This window comes from Poecilia latipinna, unplaced genomic scaffold (assembly GCF_001443285.1).
Source record: "Poecilia latipinna isolate Pla-1442-1.1 unplaced genomic scaffold, P_latipinna-1.0 Scaffold461, whole genome shotgun sequence".
NCBI classification, from domain to species: Eukaryota; Metazoa; Chordata; class Actinopteri; order Cyprinodontiformes; family Poeciliidae; genus Poecilia; species Poecilia latipinna.
The window spans coordinates 105832-130165 of NW_015113077.1; the positions used below are offsets into that span (position 1 = coordinate 105832).

General features: G+C 37.0%; 1 protein-coding gene across 1 annotated transcript in view; it reads right to left on the reverse strand.

Moving 5' to 3' along the window:
* Positions 1 to 17501: 17501 nt before the first annotated feature.
* LOC106951468 (leucine-rich repeat-containing protein 4C-like) overlaps positions 17502 to 24334 on the reverse strand; it is a 48763-nt gene continuing 41930 nt past the window's right edge. The window contains exon 2 of the mRNA XM_015039036.1: positions 17502 to 19630. Coding sequence (XP_014894522.1) covers positions 17708 to 19603 — 1896 coding nt within the window. The 5' untranslated portion in view covers positions 19604 to 19630 and the 3' untranslated portion in view covers positions 17502 to 17707. The remainder of the gene's footprint in view (positions 19631 to 24334) is intronic.

The following is a 24334-nucleotide window of genomic DNA, read 5'->3' on the forward strand; positions in this document are numbered from 1 at the left end:
CTCTTTACTTGGATGCTCAGCAGTTTGTTCTTGGATAAGGCAATGCCTGTGTGGGAACCAGACAGTTAGGAGGTGTTGATCAATAGCATTATATTGGGTGTATAGAATTAAACTACTGTAATATCCCTAGGGAGAGACAGCCTCAGTTTCGGTTGCAAGAAGGTGCACACAGTATCTATTGCAGGATCTTTCTGTCTCTGGAAGAGGAGATTAAATTTGAGAAGGAAAGACTGGAGGACATTGCAGATTTTGTTTTTGATAAACCACCCAGCGTAAAACTGAATCATCTTTCTGAAAACAATTACTGAATAATGTAAAATGCTGATAGATTTCTCAATCTTTAGATGCTTATACTTTAGGACCTCAATGTTTGTCACTCTGCTTGGTGGATTTCAAGAATCTAAAATAAGGTATGAGTGATGGAGAGCTAGCTGAATTGCGTGATTCTCTTGATACTATGTAATAAAACTTTCTTGTTTCTACGTAATACTGTTGATAGATTTTCACAAACTGGATGCGTTACATGATTTAGTTTATTTCCCTTTATTCTCGTTCTTTGAACATATTGACAACTGGCAGTTATCAGTAGCAGTATGGCTGGAAATATGTTCATACACTAATCTAAAACCAGAATCAAGCTGCCAATCTAAATTTGTGTTTTGGCATGTGGAAATATTTCAAAAAGGGAAAATTGATTGAAATCTGCTGTTGGTATAGACTTCCAAATATACAATTCAGCATCTTTTAAGAAACTGAAACCCAAAAAATGTCTGGGAATATGATCTGTAAAATTTAACTTGATTGAATAAGTCCAGTTTTGAAGTACTACTTTATAAAGTGGAATTTGGCACTGGACATTGAAATTGCACAGCAGATTTATCCAATAAAAGCCAAAGTGCTACAACCATCAAAATCACAGGTTCAAACCAAATAAACATAGCATGTCATTGCCGCCCTTGAGCTGTCTAGCATTCTTAAATACATGTTCTTATTTTTGCTTTACACATAGATGCAGAGAAGCCAAAAACATACTTTTGCCATTACTCTTAATATTTAGTGTAATTTACTTTCAGTTGTACATACTGTAGAATTGATCATATTAATGAGATTGTATTTACATACACAAGCTTTTTTTAAAGCTTTTATCTGTTTTATGTGTTTGCATTTGATCTATCCATATTAGTGCAAATCTAATTACCCTAATAAGCTGAAGTAGCATGTAGTGTTTCGAGTATACTTGAACTATTATTAAATGCAGGTGCTGCCCCTTGAGCAGTCCATGTCAAAAAATGGGAACGTTTGAACTGCTCTGGACCGGCATAGTTAGTGTTTCAAATAAATATTTGTGTCATTTATTAGTTTTTTCCCTTCATGGTCAGCCGTAAATTCAAGCGTTTGAAGATGTGTTACTTCTAAATTTAATTGCGGTGTCTGAAGGTCATCTTTGCAAAACGGTTTTAAAAATTATCCTCATTTGGAATAAATGTTTTAATGCTTGCGACAGTCCTTGCAATGGAGATAACAAAGACCTTCATGTTCATTAGTGGCAGTAACAAAAATCTTGAACATGTTAAAAACAGGGCTTTAAACAAAAGTAAGTCAAAGAACAAGTTTATTAAAGAGTTAAAACTCAGTATATAAATAAGGTCAACATGAGCAGATATGCTTCAAGTATTGTGAGATAAAAAGGGTACTTTTAAATATTTATTATCCTTTGCTGAGCTAATAGTGAAACATATTGCATCTAGGACTATCTTTCTTACAAAAGACAATGATAAAGTAGTAGTTTACAAAGCAAAGCTTGATCAAGGCCTTGGCAATGCAGCTAAAGTCAGCAAATTAAAGCTACAACTAATCTCTTAAGACCCATGTAAAGCTACATTGTTCTGCAGCACAAAACTGTTTTTTACAAGCCAAGTTTCATCCCAGTGCAAGAGGCCAAACATGATAAATATTGAAAGGACCCTCACTGCCAACCTGACAGGAGCCTCCTAGCATTACACTTTAACATGCTTTCTGCACATTTTGATGTGCAGGGAATTTACCCACAAGCTGTAGCTTGTTGAATCAGCACAAACCTCATTTTACCATGAATACACCAGTCAGTCATAACATTTTAACCACTGACAGGTAAAGTGAATAACCATGCCTATTTATTTTATTTTGTAGATAAACCTGCACAAAGATTGTATTTTTAATTTTCCAACTACATTGCAAGCAGCCCTCTCCAGTAGTTGCAGTGAGATCTTAAATTAAAGGCAAAGGAACACCACAAACAGTTTGTAATCACCAAATTATTTTTTCCCCCCCTAAAATACTTGAAGAGAAGTTATATCAGGGCTGCACAAAGTCTAGTCCTGTGGGCCATTTGCGGTGCTTTTAATGATTGTGTCTGGCCCTTGACCACAAACAAAAATGGGACAAATTTGACCTGCCACTACAGGGATTTTATTCCTACTAAATATGTTTAACTCAATCTTTACTGATTTCAGGCTTTCCAATATTACTGGTCTTTTCTTAACCATATTTTTTGCTTTCATTTAATTTCTACAGTAAATATGGCCACAAATGTCCAGTGAATTTTAGTTGGAAACATAATTACACTTGACGTAATAAAGTTCATTCTATTTTCTGGATCATTGCAAAGCGACAGTGCGTTTTTGTTTAGAGAGCGATCAGAAAAGAATTTGCAAGTGAGCAGACTACTTTGTTTATTTTTGTCAAAATAGACAAATATAAATATAAGATATCACAATAAATGTAATTTTTTTTAATTAAATGTCCTGTTTTGCACAGACTTTTGATGTGATGGACTGTGTGGCGAAAACTTTGAACTCTGCTGACTCGTAAAGACATTTTAGTGCATGACGTTTTCAGACCCCTTCTCTTTTTGCACACCTTGCTGCTTTGGGTTTTATTAATAACTGAAGTTCATTATGCTTTCAAAAAAAAAGGCTTTGCACTGACAAATACAATTTAGATTAAAGACCAGTTCTCTCATGTAGAGTTTAGACCCTTTATTTACATAAGCTCCTTTGGCATGATTTATACTTCTCCAGTTCTACATAGGACATTATCTTTTTCAAGCCGCATCACAGTAGATGCAAACGATATGCAAACTGCCATGTTCAGTCTCTTCAGAAAAGGTTGTCAAAGGTGGACAAATTTGCTGTTACTGCTAAAGTCTGATCAAACAATTTTAAAATGAATCGTTCAAATGCTAGTGTCTTAAGCTCACCTGAGTGCTTTATGGATTTGACAGAATAAAATCACAGAAATATGAAACTACTTTTTTTGCATTATTGTTTACATTATTGTTTTAGGCTTAACTAGAATGATTTTCCCTATCGTAGAAACTGTGCTATGTAGTTTTGTATTGAAATGTGTGAAGCATACAGATAGATCAGAGTGAGCCGTCCTGAATTATGACTTCCATGTGTTTGGGCTGTGATCTGTTTAGTGTTCTGATTTGAGTATTAGTTTGCTTTGCTGGTTCAGTGATTCTTTGTAGTGTGTTGATTGCTCTGTTTTATCATTCATGAGTTTTGTTTATGGATTAATTATCTTCTCAGTTTCCGTTTCTTCTTTGTTCAGTCATTCTTTCATTTACTTTCCCTCCGTCTGCCTCAGTTGTCTGAGTTTTCCAGGCCCTTCAAAATAATGCAGTAATCATTCTTCTCAGTATTGTGTTATGAGAAAAAAGGACACTGTATTTTTCAGATGAATTTGGAAATATGCATATTTCACATAGATTTTAACAACAACAAGGATCATGTACACCTCACTGTCTGACCTTTGGGCAGAGAGTGGGGCGTACTAGACTGCGATCAGCTGTGACAATCTTGGTGACGGCCCAGTTCTAATAAAACAATGCTCCATTGAGCAATCAAGCAGAAATTTCATGCTAAAGCAATACTGCTATCATACAAACAAACTCACCAAAGGATCAAATCAGTAGATGCAAAGATTTTGATAAATTGTTAGGAAGATGCCAAACAGCCAGCCACAGGTGATGAAGTTCAAACTGTGCGCTGGATGCGGGGCTTTAAATAAGTTGTAGAGTTTGGGGCAAAACAAGAAGTGGGCCCGCAAAAATAAAAGTCTCGACTAATTAACTAATTGCGGGTTACACAACACTGAAAAATGTTATTTCCAAAACACAGTCAAGGCATGCTTATTATATTTAATCCTACTTAAAAGACTATGATTACACATAATGGGCTATTGCACAGACATTTGCTATGATTTTGTCAAGAACCAGTTATTGAAATCCAGTTAATTTAATAAACTATCCAACTTTCCCTCAAACTAATGTAAAGTTTTACTCTTCAATAAAATACTGTTAGTCATATTAGACCATGGTTTTACTGAGCAGGTATTTTATAGTTGAATACAACAAAGCTTATTTCAAGAAAACAAATCACAGAGAAAAGCAAAGGAAAATGTAATTTGTATAAATACAAATGTCAAAATGTCAAGGCTTGTAATCCTTTCAAAAGGTGGTGATGTCGCCTCTTAGTTACTGGCCTGATTCCAATCTCCAATGCAAAGAAAACATTTACTCCTAGTCCTGGAGGTGAGCACTAAGTTTGGATTCCAGTTTCTGCTCTCATTTTCTGGCTTAGTGGGGATTATTTTGCTATTATTGCATATGGATTTGCTGTATTAGTGTACAGTATTTTCCTTAAAGCATGCCGGATTTTATTCAGCATCAGCATACATCAAACACTGAAAGGTTTTGCAAATATCCTTTCCAGACGTATATTGCAGGTGGGGTTGTGTTAATTTAGTCTCATATAAGGAAATGTGCTAAAACCATATTTCCTAAAATATCCATTTAGTGCTTAAGAGGATAATGTGCTTTCATAACTAGTTTTATCATTATCATATATTACATTCCAAAAAAACAAAATGAAATAAAAATGCAGCTAAGTATATATAACACAGTCAAGTCACAGCTACAAATAAAGTTTACTAAGCAGATTTATTTGGATTGCTCAGCTACTTAGTGAAAATGCTGCATGATAATATTTATATTAATTAAAAGATTGACTTCTCAGTTACTTAAGTTGTTTTAGGGAAATAAGAGGCAAACGATCCTCTTTCTGAGCAGTGTTTTTAATTAACCCTTAATGAAAAATAAAATGATTTTTCTATTACGTAATATAGTTTCAAAATGTAGTTTGTCATTCTTATATCTATTTAATTTCTTCCTCTTCAAATTGAGTGGTTTCAACTCCAACTTGGTTCCTTTATCAGATCCCTGCCAGTTTAAGGGTTGCATGCAGAACCTAGCTGTTCCTGTACATAAATCTTAGAGTTTGTCTATATAAATCTGCCACTGACCAATGGAAACTTTTAGGTCCTCAATGCCCACAGCTAGTTATTTCTCCTTTGAGCCATTGGTATTTGTAAAGCTTTGTGTGCTCCTTCTTGTCAATGACCTTCCTACTGAGATATAGAGGAGACATAGGAAGAAGAAAAGCATAGTTCTTGCAAAATTGAGACTAACTAACTTTGACTTAGCTCACATATTTCTGTACAGTACTTCAACCATTTGGTCAAGACATTCTATCAGTGCTTTGTGTGCCTGAATCTTGTTGCTGTTATGTAGTAAACTCTGTGAAGGACATCTCTGCACTACCTGATCTTTAAGACGCACTCTGTTGCTGTGTACCTTTGATTTCTATTCCTGAGCTCTTCTTATTGGGGTTATGATTAATACAGCTACAGTGCCCATCAGTCTGCACTTTTCAAACCACTGGAAAGATTTATCAGCCACTTCCTTAATCTGGTGACAATACAAGCTTGCAGATTTATAACAATTTAAAACCTTTGATAAAAAAATGTATGTACTTTAAGTTCTTTGCTGTTTTATTCTGCCTGGTACATGTGATGTTCACTGGTCCTAGACCTTCCTCCTCCAGCTGAGCTTATTATCTTAGTTTTTTTTTATACTTCTGTGTATTGTAGAGACCTTATCTGTCTTGATATCACCAGCATTGATCTCCTTTGGCCAAGGTGTTTTCATGGTGGTTGTTTCCGATAACTGGCAAAGCATACAAGTGGTTCTTTAGATCCTCTGCTCTTCTGTCTTAAAAACAATGGTGACAAAACTATATAAAATAAAATCATTGGTGATTTAAAATGAGAAGGTCATAAATAATTGCTCATTGTAAGATTTTTCATTGCAATCTATATGCTTTTGATGTAATTTTCTATTAAAAATAGAAAATTCACTTTTATATAAAGGTTGGATATTTTTTTTTATTAAAAAAAACCTAAAAAAATAAAAGCAAAATACTTTGTACTTTCATTGAAAAATCTAAGCAACTTACCTATATTAGATATTGTAAAATACTCTATTCTGTTTTGAAGGGTCATTTAGCTTTTAAAGCTCAAAACAAGTTTTGTTTAGCTGAACTGAAGGCAAAAAATGACTCTTAGGCCTGCAAAGATTGCTGACCCCTGCTTCGATTTTAGTCTTGCCACTCAGCAGGCTCCGCAAGACCTGCTGTTTTTCTTAGTAGATGCTTTTTTGTGGCTTTTTTTCTTCAGCCTCTTCATGGTTACACAGCTGTTTTATAAATATTACTTTGCATGGTCATATTCTAGATGCTGCGACAGACTGGCGACCTGTCCAGGATGTACCCCGCCTCTCGCCCGGAACGTTAGCTGGAGATAGGCACCAGCACCCCTCCCGACCCCACTGAGGGACAAGGGTGTTCAGAAAATGGATGGATGGATGGATGGATATTCTAGATGGTAGAAAAGTTACTTGTTAGGTTGTACATACAGGCGTTCAAAAGATTTTCAAACATCATTCCTCACTGTCTTTTCTGCCCACTGTTGATCTTCCTTCCTTTTCTATGGAAGATGTTCCAAAAAAAGAGCTTTGCTTTATTTAATATTCTATGTATTCCTCCACTACTATTTAAACATTCTGTCCGACGTCTGTCCTCCCACCACATGTCTGTCTTCCTTTCCTTACAGCAGCTGTTGCCTGGCAACAGCTCATGACTGCATTAGAATATTAATATATACATAAAAACAATATCAGCCGGTTGGCAAATGGATATTAGATGTAAATTGCATCATTGGGTAATTCACTGGAGCTTGTATGTTATGTGTAGACAGGTACATCTCCCCTTGTGTGTCAGTGATAGTGCAGTCATCAGCAGTGCTCTTCTGATTTAGTGTTTTTCTGACACCTATGTTTCAATGACATTATTCAACTGTAAGTAATGAACAGTTTGAGACAAATTGGGTTTGCTCATGTTGTCTTTGTAAGAATAAAGACTTGAAGGTATAGTAAAAAAAAACAACAACATTTTAAAAATAGCAGATAGATAACATAGCCAAACAATGGTATTTCGTGTATTCGTGTGTTCAACATAATTTGTTACGTTGATATCACATTGTAGTGTAGATAACAGGTGAAATGTCAGTGTGTGTCCAAAAAATCCAAATACAACTAAAAATATTTATTCCGCTAGACTGCCACCACATTTATTTTTATGTTTGTTATTTTTGACATCCAGAGTGCCAGTGGCTTTCTGTCATATTCATGGTTTTCCTTTAATCCACCATTCTCCTTTGCACCTGCTGTGAGATAGCTCCAGATTTGGAAGAGTTCCTATCACAGCTCATCTGAATACCAGCTGCCTGTCAGGTTTTGAACAGGTTCTGACAATTTTAAGCATTCTTTTTGTCTTTCAACCAGCAGAAGGTTATTCAAGTGTTTTGGTTCATTTTGAAGAGAGTGTTTTAAGAATCTCAGACAGGGTCAGGTTAGATATTTTAGATATCTGGCTCTGGTTAAACATTAGATAATCTTGTGTTAGTATTCCTTGTAAGAAATAACTATTTTTTATTAATTGAAGGATGTTACATTTCATAGGAATAATGCTTTTCCATTAGTGTATTGTGTTTCCTTTTCATTCACCAACCCTAACATCTCCCAGTTAGATTAAAATTGTTTTTGGTCGCCACATAACTACTGGACATGTAGAATCTTGTTTCTTTTCCTTACATTCTATCAAAATGCTACAACCATGGGTATTACTCCTGCAATCACAATTTATGCAATTTACCAATAAATGTTAAAATTTTTCCGCTTCCACCATGAGATTTACTGTAGACTTTTTGCTTACCCTGTATTCCTCAACTAAGACATGTCACATACTATATGTTGTAAAACATCGTAAACACACTATTGTGTAATATTCAATTTCACATTTGTTATTACCTCATCATAAACAGTTGGACCAACATGGTGCTTTGTACTGCTAGATTAGCTCGGTCATATTGCAAGTGCCAGACTGAAGAAGCAACTGGTCACTTGAACAACTGCACAACAAGGCTGTCTGCTGCCAGCTCATCAAAGCTTGGAAAAGGGCAGGTAATTTCAGGGGCACTGCCAGCCATATCTGGCAAAACAGGTAACCACCTGTTTAGCATAAGACACGTCTGGTGCATCCAAGCCCACAACAGTTTCCACTGAAGCAAAATACTAATTCCTACCACCTGTGCAGGACTCTCAATCCCACACTCATATAGTCACTACCATTTATCCAAGCCTGCAAGTAACAGCTGTTAATGAATCATCAAAATGTCAGGTATAGTCTTCAGTGTCACAAAATCCACAAGGGTGTAATCAAATTGCCTACTTCTACTTGCCCAGCACTGGAATAATTCAGTGTTTAGTTGGCGCTGAAACAAAAAAAGATAAAATCTCCAAATGCTCTTCGAATTAATTCATTGATTTTCTTTAGGCAATCAGAGTGATTTAGGTTCTTCTCTTGATATTCTAACACTGCACTATACACTTACATAGCATACCAAAATGAATAGGCATTTTAGTTTGTCTATACACACTTGATATGCAGCATGACAGCCTAATTTGTCACCAGCACCTGTCAGGTCCTGTGGCAGTTTGCCCTCCATGAAATGTGTCAATCTTGTTATGTTAAACTCACTTCTAATTTGTCAGCACAAGTTAACTAAAACCATATGTTTTTCTGCTTCCTCACAAAATGAATGGGTTCAATGACAATTGCTTTGTTCATAACAATCAGCGCAAAGAACTGTAAGGGTGTTCACTTTTACTTTAGATATTCATGGTTTTGTCTGCATGGGAAGAGAAAAGGATAGCAAGTAACTTGGATGGAGAATGTAATTGGTGTCTTTCGTTTGGATTTCATTTTATGTGAAACTGTTTACAGATCCTACGAAATTTAATAGGTACATTGTATATTCAGTGGTGCTTATCTTGCCAGATTTCCTCCTGCAGTGCATTTATACACACACTAGTACCCACAATGTGTTAGTCTTTTTCAGAGCTAAATGGGCAACACTGGATGTAACAAAATAAAGGATTTGCAGCTCACATGGCAAATGTAAGTGTGTAACTGACTTTACTTTTTGTGCCATTTTTTCCTGTCTATGCACCAGTCATCCAGCAGAAAGTAAAGTAAAATTAACACAAGAATAGCTGTTGCCAAGACAACTTGGAACCATTTCTCTTATATGCCACAGCCATGTTAAAGTGTAGACTCCACATAATGTAGTTCATTATGAAAACTATTCTGTATGTGCCAATATCTATGTCTTTTCATACTCTTCATTTGGTCAATCTCAAGTGACTCTGAGGCAGAAAACATATTTGGTATTGGTAGCAGCATTTTGTTTGTACACGGAAAATTAAAATGTGTCAGCCTCTATTTTGTTCTACTTCTGTTCGTCTGGTAGATACTGCAATAAACCATTCCAGAAATCATTCTTATATTTTAAAGATGAAAAGTATCCCAAGCAGAATACACACAGTTGTGGGCACTGAAACCACATAAATATTTCCTCTTCTTTTTCTACCCATAACATTACAAGTTATTTGGCCCTTTTCTCTTATCCAGTCATTGCAGGCGAATGTCTGAAGCTATTCTAAGCAGAAAAGCTGCCAAAACTGTGAGAGATGCCAAAATGCAAAAAAGAGGAAGCCATCACAGCCTGGAAACTGAATTTAAACACTTGGCCTACAGCTGTTACAAACTGGCTCCCTATGATGTCAACTGTAGCAACATTGCTTCATGATACTACTATTAACTGTGTTTATTTTAACATTGGGTTTTGTTTCTGTAGACAAATTATCCAGGAAAATGGTAATTAAAAAAAAAAGCAAGTCAGTATTTTATGTTTATATTTTTCTGTTGTCGTTTTCTTGTTAGTGATGTTTCACCATATTTCATCAAGAAACTAGTATTGTCCTAACAATGTCATTCAGTGTGGGTGTGCATAATTATCTTAAAATGTTTATGCTTCCTCCCACTCTTTAACACATACTAAGTAGCTGTTGCATGGAGACTTTACCATTTTACAGTGCCAAGCAGACGTAGTAAAACCACTTTCACTTTATCACATGTTGTCATGTTACAAACTCATACATCAAAGTAATTCAATGAGATCTTTTCTTTAGATCGGCAGTAAGTAATTCATTATTGCAAGAAAAGAGTGAGATGTGTTCTTTTCTTCTTTAGAAAAGTTAATTTTAAGAGAGTGACATGCTTTTGTATGCAGCATCTTTAATTTTGATACCCTAAGATGGATAAGATTAAATACAGGGCATTCTTGAAAGAAAACCTGTTAGAGACAGAAAAAAAACAACTTTAGACTGGAACAAATATTCACCTTACAAAGCTTGTAATGTAATAAAATAAAAAAAAATAAAAATATACAGGTGCTATAAAGACTCACCTCATTGAAATAGATTGAGCTAATTAATCTCGTGTGCTTAAGTAAGGTTACATCCTGTTACTGTATGTCTCCTTAACACATGTTTTCAGTAGGGAAAATGACTACAGAGCTGAAAAGGGAAACAGTTTGAACTTTAAAATATGACTGGTTGCTTAACCATCTAGACTGCTGTTCGAGCTGGCTCCGAGTTACAATATTTTCAAAGACTGCTGCTAGTACAGCTTTGTTATCTGCTGAATCGTCAGGAGCAGGGGGGTGTATTTCTGCTAACAGTTGTCAGTAGATAAATTGGCATTCAGCTAAAATCAACACATAGATGCACTGATTTTATTAATGGATGCACTGTCATGCTGTTATGTCAGTTTACATCAGCAAACATGCATGTTCTGAACAGAGCTTCCCTAAGTTCTTAATTTGCTAATTGACCTAGTTTTGCCTAATGTGGTCTGCAAATAATCCACGTATTAAATCAGCCTCCTCCACCCTGGATATCCCCTTTCTGAATCTGAGTCAATTATAGTTAAAACAGAACATGTATTTAGAGTGATTCTTTCTGAGAACATTTACAATAGACCCAATTACATCAGGATTGTTGAGTCATCATGAAGGGGTTCTTATTTACGTCCTTATTGAGATTGCTCATGACTAAAAAAAAGAAAAAAAAATCACATGTACTTGAAGTAATGATTGTGAGATTTAACATATTACAGATTTGCCTTTTTCTCAAGGCTGTTCAATTTTGCTATAAGATTGTGTCATTGCTATTCACTAAACTTTAAGATTTCTCATGTGGGAGTTTTCAAAAATAGCCTAGGGCTTGTAGTGCTGCTCCATGCTACCTCATCTCTAATTTAAGAGTCAATTATGCTGAATTTTATGCACATAACTATAGCGGATAGTATGTTAAGCGTTCAGTGATTCCAAAATGCAGGTGATCTATGACAAAATTCAGTAATGTGACCTGTTTCCTGGTGTTTAAGACTGATGAGGAACTGAGCTTAAACTGCTTCTCTGAAAATGCGTCAAGCATGCCCCCTGTGCAATCATGGCTACTTAGCATTCAAAAACACAAGCCACTGTTGTACTCCCTTCCTCACTGACATTCATCAGATGTTGCATGCATGCCACTGGTGGGCAGCCTGACCTCTTCTCTAGCTGTCCACCTTTCACGTGTAACAGGTGTTACTAGATACAGGATTATGAACAGCAGCAGTCAAATCTTAAACCATCTGTTTCACAGCTTGTTGGTGGACTGTTTAACTCCCCTGTCTTTCATCTACAACTCAACACCTTCAGTAGAGACTTCATTCAGGATGTCCATAAGTGTATTACTACACAGGCATGGAAATCAGAGTAACTTGTTTGATAATAAGGTGTATTTTAATTTTTCTCAAATACACTAAACAAAGGGCAAAATTATATTACTGAATGAAGCATTGAAATGAAGCAGTGGTTAAATGTAACAAAAGAACCAAATTGTTTTCAGCTTAAGGGATGGGATTTTGTCTGGATAAAATAATATTGTCACGTGCACACACTGTAGTGCTGCTTAGGAAAATGTGTGAAAAGGTACAATCTCTTTTATTTTCTTGTTTTAGCACATGCATTCACCATGACCTCAGCAGGTGAAATTAACAATGTAGTCAAGCAGAAAAGCTGTAAGTAAGCAGGCAGAACTAAAGATGAGGGTATTTATAGAGCAAACCAGATTACAGCTTTACAACAACAGGGATGTGAAAAAAGTATTTTCCTCTGACAGATTTCTTTTGCTTTTTGTCAACATAAATGATTGGCATCACAAAACAAATTTTAATATCATCTAGAAATAACTTGAATAAATACAAAAGGTAGTTTAGATACTATAATTTAAAATGGGAGGGCAAAAAAAAAAAAAACTATCCCTACTGACCTGGACATGTGTGATTAAGTAAGTGCTACACCGTCCTAAGATATTCATTGTATGTAATTGAATCCAGGTTTATTTTTGCTAGCTAAGTTGTGAACGCACAGATTTTTGTGACCATCCCAACAATGACATTAATATTGTCATTCAAAGGGTGGCGCCAAAACCTCTGCAGAAATAGGAAACTGCGTTAAACAATGAACAGAAGAAGAAAAAACAGCAGTGATGCTTGATTTTAACAAATAGTGATGGACACATGCTATTTTCTCAAGTTTGATCATTTATTTTGCCGGGATCCCAAGGACACAAAAAAGGTTGATTTCCAGGAAAGAAATCCCTTTTGTTTTCCTTCTTTTGTTTCTTTTACTATTTTCACCTCTGTAGATGGACTGAAAATTTCAGTGAATGGAATGTCTGTTTGTTGTTTAGGTTCATGTGGCTCACCTTCACAGACACCAATGTTCAGATCTTCACGTATCAGGCTGCTGATGAGCAGATTAAGAAGGTATTTCATCTCACTAACCATCACTATAATCTCTCTGTTAGCAGACCTTTTAAGGTAATTAAATCAATTAGATAACAATTGCATTGTTGCTGCTTTAACATTAGTTACAGAATTATATCAAACAGGTATGGAAACTTTGAAATAGAGGCAATTTGAACTATTACAATTAGCTTTTCATTTCCTCCTGTACTGAGCAGCTTATAGCATGGTTTCTTGAATCAAATTCCCACTTATACTTCAAATTATGATCACAATGATTGTGGTCTTTCTGCTGCTAAGACACTGACCTCTCAACAGTGCTCGAAGGAATCAACCTAAAGTTAAATAAATTGGAAAAAGAAGGAGAAATCAGTAAAAGTCTGGTCTGCAGTCAGAGGATGATGTCAAACTAAAAATAAACCACCATGTAGTATGCTGCTAATTAACAAACCTTAATTGGGCTTTTATTAAGCTACAGCCAATGAACAACATGTGTTTCTTAGTTGTGACTTTGTTTCCCCTATGGATATCTTTTTCCTTTCGTCTGCAGGCTGCTTTGTGTTTGGCTGACATTTGATGTGTAGCTGTGTTTACGGTGCTTTATGTTCCACAGTCATCCAGCATCTAAAATTTAACTAGGAAATGCCAAACGGTAGAATTTGTACTGACAAACATCATCGTTATTGCACTAACAAGGATGTATTCCTAGTTTCTGTTGAACCTACATCGTACTGATAAAAATAAAAGTAGAATATTAGCATTTCTTCTGTGGAGAAAAAGTACAATTCATTCATTTTTCACTTACCTTTCATTTTTTATTGAATTTGGCTTAATTTTATTTAGCCTTAATGAATCCATTACGTGGCTAATTAATCAATTAGAGTATTGGAATTGACAGTGTGCAGGGCCAACCATTTATCCCAGTAGAATCTGAATGAAGCCAACTCCATTTGCTTAATTTTGCTGGGCAACCATTTTATAAGTACTTTGTGACAGCAGTGAGACACTTTCAAAAGCATTTTTGACCCTGAACAATTCTGTGCCATTTGGGGAGATGGTCCTGTCAAAATGAGATGCATGCTTGCTTTCTTTTTTTTTTTTGAAGCACTACATTTTTACTTTCACTGAAGACGTGTACATTTATTTTAAGTCTATAAATATTCTATAATATCCCAGTTTGTGGATGGGAATGGGTATTTTCCGTTCGTCTTGGAAAGATTTACTTGCCTTCTTGAATTTGTCTTCTTGAACTAAATCACACTTTTCTGTTTAGTTTTCTTAGCACAAATGTCGATACACGAACAAAACAAGCACATTGCAAACGGAAGTTCTGATTGTCGTCTTTGTTAATGATCCATGCCAACTCTGTAGAAAAAAGAGAATTGCCGTTTTTTTATTTGTATTCATGTACAGTATGAACTACAATCTCAGGTATCAATATTGAACATCATCCTTAGTGAAATTATTTGGACTCCATACAAGCACTCTTTTTTTTCTTGTTTTTGTTTTGTTTTTTTGTCTTTTTTTAACAACTTGGAGCACATGTAAAATTATGATCATAAGATTTTTTTTTTTTGCATTATGTTTTTGAAAATATTTTTTTTCTGTAGAAATTTAGCCATGTGATGATTTTCCTCTCCAAAAAATGAGAGATGTCCCCACACACGATAACCCTCCCATATATGGACAGTTGGCAGAATTGCACACAAGAATTTGATCACCTTGGCTGGGGGTTTGCGCAAAAAACAAACTTAGTCTGCTGGTATGTCGAGTCCAACATTCTGCTCGACAGGCTTCATTCAATTCCATCCCAGCAATCAAATATCTTTCTAGATAAGCCGTCCTGCCAAAAGTGACTAATACACAGATTTCCCATTCATTCTGAAAAACTCACAAGCTCCAAATATATATAAAAAATCTGAACCTTTTTTTTACAGTAGCCAGCATCAACATTGAATCATTAATCCACCAAAAGCATTGAAAAGGAATTGAGCATTTGATAAAAGAAAAGAGTGAAAAGGGAAAGAATGGTTTATTTGTTGTCCTTACTCTGCAGAGCACCATTCTTGTCATCCAAAGTGAAGAGCTGCAGTGAGTAGTTCCTGGTTTAGCTTATCAGGCCTGACATGCATTTACATCTGGAGTGGCTGCAAAGGCAAAAACTGCTAATTTTACTTCTGTTTGAGTTGTTATTCTAGTGTAAAATCCAAGATCACATTGTCATACAGCTCAAAATTATTCATGGTGCTGGCAAAAAGATTTCAAATGATTTAATTCAGAAATTTTGTTTGACATAAATGGAAAAAAAAAAAAAATATTTCCCCAAACAATAGTAAGATATTGTTGAAGGGGTATATTAAAAAAAAAAAATCTCTTTCCTTAATTAAAGAAAAAAAATACCCTTAATTAACTAATGGAAAAGCCTTTATTGGCATTGCTGCAAAAAATCCTCTAATAACCATTGACCAGCTACTGGTGTTTTTTGATTATTCATGTTTGGCAATAAGTTCCAAGTATACCTTGCCTGTATTTTGTTCCAATAGAGACTCCTCTTGGATCAGTCCAGAATGTTCATTAGCTCCAGTCAGTAAAAACATGTTGGTTGAATTAAGAAATTATTTTTGAATCAATTCTGTCAACTATATGAATAATTTTTTGGAAAATTCCCAGAAATTTCAAGTTCGTGACTGGACATCAAGGACCTTTTTTTTTTTGCTATTCTGACATGATTTGTTTGGAAGTAACAATCAGTAACACTACAACCCATGTTCTTAGTACAATGTACTGTGAGTCAAATCCCACCAAACCCAGCTGTAAACGCACATTCCATTAAGAAATGTTGGTTAATAATTGGCCCAAATTGCGAATTTGCCAGTGGGAAATTAAAATATGCTTGTTGCACGGAGACCAAAGCAAAAGGCATGTCTACCTCCTCTTACTCTCCACATAAGGTCACTGTTTCCATGGCGACAGGCTGATGGCTAGTTTGCCTCCTTATTTCTTATTTATTTTTTACTTCTCCCCATCATATGTGCAATATCAGTGTTTGAAGACCTTTCATGACCACTGTTGATAAGAGCCCCCCCATGGCCTCTCGCCTCTACCCCAAACACTGCTCTTTCCTTTTCACTCCTATTATCCACTTCCTTAAGCCTCCTATTCTACTAAGACTAAATGAAAACCGCAGCATGTAGATAGACAGGGGGAGAGACAATATTTTGATGGTCTATAAATGGTGTGACATCAAAATGTCTGAGAGTTTTTCCTCTGCCAAAAATGAGACTGAGCAGGGGTCGCGTCAATATCAAAGCCCTCTACCCTCTGTAAGATGTCAGCCACAAAGTCTCATGCTGTTTTCTTATCAGCTTTCCTCTATTAGTCCGGAAATGAACTGCTGATACAGATTAATGAGCTATAACACAACTTTTCTTAGTTTGTTGCAGGTTCCTAGCTGCTTCACTGACTATGCTACCCCTGTTTGTCTGACAGGGTCACACTACATTACAAACCAGCCTCATTTGCCTTTTTATCCGAACTAACAGATGGACTATCAGCGCCTGAGCTCGTGTGACCCTGGGGTGACGGCAAGGTGGCGCGACACCGAGTGGATGTAGATCATTACCAGGTTAACAGGGAGGCTGCAGACCACAACCTTATGCTACCCTTCATTTTCCTAAGAAACATTTTGCCGTTGTGCAGCACACGTATGCAGACAAAGCAAGACAAATGAGAGATGAGAACGGGGTGAAGAACATGCCAAAGCTCAATGACAGAAAGGCAATCGCACAAACCAGAAGAGTGAAAACAGGGCAAATGTTGACCAGGGAAAATGGATAATTTAGCGATAAAAGAACAGAGGAGGAACAGAAGGAAAATGATTAAGGGTATGAAGTCTAGAGAAATGTGAGGAGGCAGAGTGGGAGCGAGACCTTAATCTTAATTAAAGCAAAGGATGTATGGCTGTTGTTTAGGAGCCACAGGGGAAATGCACATTTACTCATTTGGCAGCTTTGCTCTGCAGGCATGCTGGTTCCACGGTGATATAAACCAGAGCTGTGTCATTAAAAGATCTAATCTCATCGTGAGTGACAGCTGGAATATGATGGTTAGGAAAATAACACTGCAGTTGTTTTGTTTGATGTCTTGTAAGCTTCCTCCATTTTGGACACAGTGATGTCCTTCAACAAATAACAGGTTAATGGAATCAGAAACATTTGCACACTAGGCCAAAATCTGCTGTAGTTTCACAAGCTGCATATCATCCAGCTCATATTCACATTTAATAAACCATTCTTTCCCTTGAGCAGTACCACAGAGAGAGAGAGAAAAAATGAGCTAAAAAGCTATCACAAACTGTTTTTTTTTATTTAGCCACTAGACATTTTTAATAAATAACTTTTGTTTTTGTAAAGACCCTTTTCAAAGTTTCAAGTTGTCTCTTTGCCAAACACTGAGTGCCGTCAAGATCAACTGTCAAGTCAACGGCATTTTATTCTTTTATTTTTTAAAGTTTTGGTCCATTGTATTCCAGTTGTAGACTGGCAATACTGGATATGTAGTCAATCTTAAGGTCAGATTTGGGTTTCTTGGACATTGTCTTTTGAACAAGCTTGAATCAGTAAAGGTTCTTGTGTGGCCGAGCTGTGTATGGTACTGAGCATTGGAGGGTGGTGATAAGTGCTCTTGTACGTGTTGTAGTGGTTGTAGTGCTCCAGTGGGGGGAGCGATAGGTGTCTCTCCATAGCAGCAACACCTGCAAGCTCTTCTTCAACAGTAATGACTTCCATAGAGGAGGCAGGACCATCAGGGTCCTGTTGGTTATGCTGCTTCCTCATCTTGTAGAAAATAACCAGCAGAACAGCGGCCATGAGTGTAATGGCTACGAAGCAGCCAATGATAATCTTGGTGGTTTTCATCACCTCATCCAGACCATTGAGGGCTCCTTCTCCATCTCCATTAAGAATTGGTATGGTATAAGTCCGTTCTGTGGTCCTTGTTAAAACGGGCAAACCCTTTGTAGTAGAGGATGGTACCCAGCCATATGGGGGCAGTGGTGTTTGACTGTCATCCACGGGGGTCTCAATGGTTTCCACAGTGACTGTGGTAAAATAGGTAACTCCATTGTTTTCCACTGCAGTGACATTAAGGACTGCAGAAGCAGTAATGTTTCCTGCTGTGTTGCTGACCATACAAGTGTAAGTACCAGTGTCCTGCATTGTTACGCTGGTAAAATTTAATGTCCCATCATTGAGTACCGACAACCGTACCTTATAAGCCCCATGTGTTATCAAAGAGCCATTTGGTGTGAGCCAGCTGATGGATGTCAGCGAGCTTGTACGGCATTTAAGTTCAGCACCCATACCTTCTGTCACATTTAGGTCACTGGGGGGCTCAACAATAACAGGAACATCACACTGGAAGTAGCTGTGGTCCAGTTCCCCAATATAACGACCTCTAAAGGTTGAAGGAGAATGACAACGAGCACAGCAACTAGTATTGGCAGGCACGGTTTCCTTAAGCCACCAGCTGAGCCACAAAATATCACAGTTGCAGTTCCAAGGGTTGTGATGGAGGTGCACTCTTTCCAGACGATGTAATGGCGTGAAGAGGTCATGTGGCAAAAAGGTCAAGTTGTTGTGAGCCAGATTGAGTTCCACCAGTGACTGAAGATCATCAAAGGAATTCCTCTCAATGGTTTGGATCTGGGCATGCATCATCCACAGCTTTTGAAGGCTCACTAAACCTGTAAATGAGCTGGGCTTAATGACAGACAACTGGTTTCCCGACATTTCTAGCTCTTCGAGCCTAATTAAAGGTAAGATGTTAGGGATCTCTTTGAGGTTGCACATTCCCAAGTTCAGGTAGCGCAGGTTGGTCAAGTCCTTAAAAGCTCCATCAGAAATGTAGGAGAGACGTTTGAGTTCCCCTAGATCTAGCCTTCGAAGTGAAGGAACCCGGTTGAAGGCATAAGATGGTATACTTTCAATGGGATTGTTCCGTAGCCAGAGTTCTTTAAGTTTGGACAAGTACTCAAACGCTCCATTGGGTATTGTTGTAAGTCGATTATCAAAGAGTTCTAATGTGTTCAGACTTGCCAGCCCATTAAAAGCACCAATTTCAATGCTGCGGATATGATTCTTGCTGAGTTGCAAAATCTCCAGATGGCGTAGATGCTTGAAACTGTCTACCTTGATCACCTGAATTAGGTTGTCCTGAAGATTCAGGTACCGAGTATTGGTAGAAATGCCATCTGGGACATCCCGTAGACCACGACGTGTGCAGATGACTTTGCTGAACTGGTTACTACATGAGCAGACAGAAGGACAGGTCTGAGCACGAACTAGTCCAGCCACCACCAGTATCTGAAGAGCCAAAAGCACCACAAAAAGGGGGTTGGACAGTGCCCCCTTCAGCCTACGACCTCTCATTGTCTGGCGTTGGAGGGAGTAGATCATTGTGTTCCGCATTCATAGTTCATCTGGTGTTAGGCTTCCCTGTAAGAAAGAGAAGAAAAAAAAACAGTACTCATTTAATGTTGGTAGAAGACTATTGATTGTGTTGAATTTAATGAAAGAAAGAGAAAAAAAAACTCTACTTTTGTCATTAATGTAATTATGCAAAACTTGCTCAATTAACATCCATTAAGTACAGTTTCTTCTTACATATGTTTTATTTTCCTGATGATTTAAGGGAGATATTCTAAAAAGTCAAGTAGAAAATTTGGAAATCATCATGTCAAAAAATTGTAAAACTTGGTTATGTCCTTTTGTGTATATTTTTTAAAACATAAACAGTGAGAAATACCTGAATGCCAATAAATAATTTATACATGCTTTTAAAAAAATCTTTTAAAAATATTAATGGTTAATAACCATCCCACCCCCCCAGAAAATGCAATGAAAAAAATGGAACGTGGGGATTCTGTTGCATATTAAGGGTTTAGGAGAAAATTAATTTCAACTTTTAAAGGGTAACATGCAAAAACATACAGAAGGTTTTAGCTTTAGAAAGGATTTCTATGGTCAGCTTACTGATGTTTTGATTTTTTTTTTTATTGATTTGTAGTTTTGCTCACCTATACATATTTTGTAAATTTTTTGCTCCACATCCACAACAAATGATCCGATCTTTTTTTGTTTTGTAGGTAGCTGATATTAGCAACAATCTGAATTCATATACTACATCAAAGCACAATATGGACAAAAAAACAAACAAAAAAAAAACAGTCTGCTATTTCAGAATCAAATCATATTGAGATTGATGAGTCAATTCAACCAACAGGTCCAGGAGTATGCGTAAAAATGCTTATGATAAAAATAAACCCAGAAAACCATACACATGGAGCACAGCCGTACCTCTCACTTACATTCAGCAGTGCTGATGTGTCACTGCTACTCCTTGTTTTTTTTACATTTAAAGATAACAACCTACAAATAAATCTATGCATTCCTTACATCAAACATATATAGGTGCTAAAAGTATAAAATGTGACAAGGCTCTGTCAAGATGTGCTGTTAAGTAATTCACACTCTGCAGTGCAGTTACTGGCTTTGCCAAGAGCAGGGCACACTCTGTATCACAAAGTAAATGTATTATTTAAAAATTAACAACATGTACTGGGTCCTACTGGGTTTTTCTGTTATCTGTTAATCATCTCTTTCTGTCAGCCCACAAGCAGAGAAACACCAGTGTATTATGACAGGTGTTTTCTAAACTGTAAAAATTGTTAACTGAGGTGGAAATGCTCACCACTGAGGGTGAGGGGCTGACTTAATCAGAAGAAATGAGGCTAGATGCCTTGATTTTGCACCAACAAGGCTGCCACAATACTCGTGATGGAATGAGGCTGCAGAGAGACAAGCCTCTGCAGGGGAATCAGATCGAATAAGACCTCCCACTGGCTGGAGCTCATTTTGTCTGGCTGGAATTACAACAAACCCTGCACTGCCACCAAAGAGAAGAAAATGTCAGACATGGCAAACACACTGACAGTGATTATCTGCTGCCAATAAAACATATCAGTTTGCAAATCCACTGGAATGCTAAAAGGTATGAGCCTTGCAACCACTCCAAGAGTAAATTAAGCTTTGGCCACATGCCGTATTCATAGTGCATTTAATGCCTCATTACATGCAGAAATGGAATATATATCATAAAAAGGAAAAAAAAAAATCCCTCCTTTGTTGATGCAACACTGCATGGATTAATTTCCATCTAGCTGTGCTCAACATGTGTTCAGAGCCACTGCAAGCAGTAAATGCTTACATCTAAAATCCTGCCAGTAACATGAAAACACCCACCCTCACTTTTCAGCTGCTGCACCAGCAGCACTGGCTTTGTGTCTGTCAGTGCTGGGACTTGCCAAATTCGGTGGTTATAATGAGTTAGTTGGGCAGGTGAAAGGAAACGCATTCTATCAAGCAAAACAAGGAGGCTGTAAGATATGCAATTCAGATCTTTTAAATTAAAATGTCAGATTATTAAAACTATTGCCACTGTTAAATCTCTTAAAAGAGCAATGTATCGTTTTCAACTAGCAAGATGGACTAACTTGGACATTCCAACACAGCATTGAAGCCAGCTTGGCACAAAAGCATGTAAAGCCCTCCTTTGAGGAACTGAAGAGCCTAACACATTGAAAGAAAAAAAAATCTGTTTCATCTTCTCATTGTATAAAAATGAGATATGGTATTCTAAATCTATTCTGCACAAATCCAACTTGTGAAGATAATAAATCTTTTAGGATGAAACAAAAAGCACAAAACGTTGCATTATGTATCACTTGCTTTGCAGTCACATTTTGATTTTGATATTTGCGCAAACTTGTTCGCATGTTTAGCATTTTCCCTCTGGGTACTAAGGGGAATTTAGAATCTTTTATGTGCAACAGGATTAGACCAACCCAGTGACAAACACAAGTATTTAAATTTGCATTTGTAGAATCAGACTAAATAGTTTCATGTTTAGAGGACAGGGATTCCCAGAAAGTAAAAGTATTGTTTTCACAGAACTCCTTTCCATTACCTATTTATTACAGTGCATATTTCTACTAATTAAATACATATTTGTTTTCAAATTGGTCCCCCTTTACGTAGGAGAACAGAATAGAAGAGATCATAATGCAATACAAATAAATAGGGTTGGGTTGTTGATTAGACAATTACAGATAATTTCCAGTTAATTATATGAATGTAAAATTGAAAAGAGTGTTAAATATGAAGTGGTACGGAATCTGGCGAGACCTACAATGAAAGCGAAATAAGTTCCCGGCTACTGCGGAGGATGTCTGATGAGCTGAGTACCATCTTGCTAATTGATTCAACACATTACTGATTCATTACATTTGCATACGTTTGTTGCATGTCTGCTTTTCAACCTCGTTGGGGTGATGTTATAACCTCACAGGCCATCTGGGTCTGTGGAGACCTGGCTGCAGACAAAGCACCACACAGATATACGGATAGATGACAAGTCTGATGCATCAGTGTTTGAAATTATCATAAATCTTGACTGCTGTGAATATATTTGCATATACCGGGCATACACCTAAACAGCACGAGCATAGAAAGCAGCAGGCCATCTTATCGTATCTTAATACTAAGTTTAAAGCACACTTTATTTTGTAAATGCTGATTATGAAGTGATTATCGTTCAGCCTGTCTGTGTCCGTCTGTCTGTCTGCCTGCCTGCCTGTCTATTAAAGCTTGTTTTAAATTCTCAGTTATTTTCCTGGGGACTTAAATCAAGAAGCTGGTAAATAACTGAGAATTTAATTATTTATTTTAATTTAATTACACTGAAACCAGCCTTATTTTGGACTGTAGCTTAAAAGACTCAGAAGGACAGGACTGTTTTTTCTATTTGCAATATGTTTACAATTACAGTCTTATGATGTGAACATTAACTGATTTTATATAATATCTCAATAATAACCACTTAAACTTGAAAATCCAGAACTCTGTGGCACAGTTACTCCTACTAACAGGTGCACAACAGAGAATACATAGTAGGATTAGGATTCTACCAGCACTTATTTTGTTAAGAAACCAACTTTATTAGCAGTCCAACACATTTTGTGACATGATGGACACAGAAACTGGCTGTGTTTCACTGTCCACTGTGCAGTTCTGCTCCATCTTGGCAACAGTGCTCAGAGTGCTTGGGTGTGTGGGAAATAAATCTGCCACAAGAAGCTGCTGGGTGTTGCTGACTTATCAGTATAAGATTCTTTAATAAGAGCTGGCATTATTAAAATTATTTCAATAACATAGCTTTAAGAAACATCATCTATTTTTGTCAGGGCATTTTTGCAGTTCAGGCTTTTTTTTTTAACAGAGGCCATTTCTAAACTATGCCTGTCTATATAACCAGGGTAAAGTTGCTTGCCAGCTGTCACATGCAAAATTCTGTGTCATGTTTGGAGCGGTTGTGCTAATCACATCTGTTGTTTTTCACTAGCCATTTAATCTGGACATCATTTTTATCAGCCACTTAACTCCATTGTGTGGATTAGTTTGGTCGGCCGCTTTAAAAACCAGAACTAAAAGCCATGTTGCTATTTTTTGTAAAAGAGTGGCTGGTGGTTCTGTCTTCTCTGTGGCAAAGCACTGCTTTAATTTACTGGAGTCGAGATAAACACATAATGTTGCTGATATAATGTTGTTTGTATCTGGTGTATGAAATGCCAGCTTTTTTTTTTTTTTTTTATGAAATACCATGAAAAATAGGAATAATTAACCTAAAATGAGGCCCTGGTATTTCTCCAGTTTCTCGTGCTCCTTTTTCCTGATGTTGTGGTCACTTGGTATTGCTACATCCACCTTTATCCACCACCACAATGTCCGGTTGGTTCGCCATTACCATCTAGTCTGTCTGGATGTGGAAGTCCCACAGGATCTTAGCTCGGTCATTTTCCACCACCTTTGGGGGTGTTCCCCACTTTGACCTCGGGGCTTGATTATGTCGTTCCATGTATGCTTTCCCTGCCAGCATCTTGCACCCTGCTGTTATGTGCTGGACTGTCTCAGAGGCCTCCTTGCACAACCTACACCTTGGGTCTTGTCTGGTGTGGTAGATCTGAGCCTCTATTGCTCTGGTATTTAGGGCCTGTTCCTGTGCAGCCAGGATGAGGGCCTCTGTGCTGTCCTTGAGTCCAGCTTTTTCCAGTGTTACATGCCTGCCAGGCTGTTTTCTCTTTC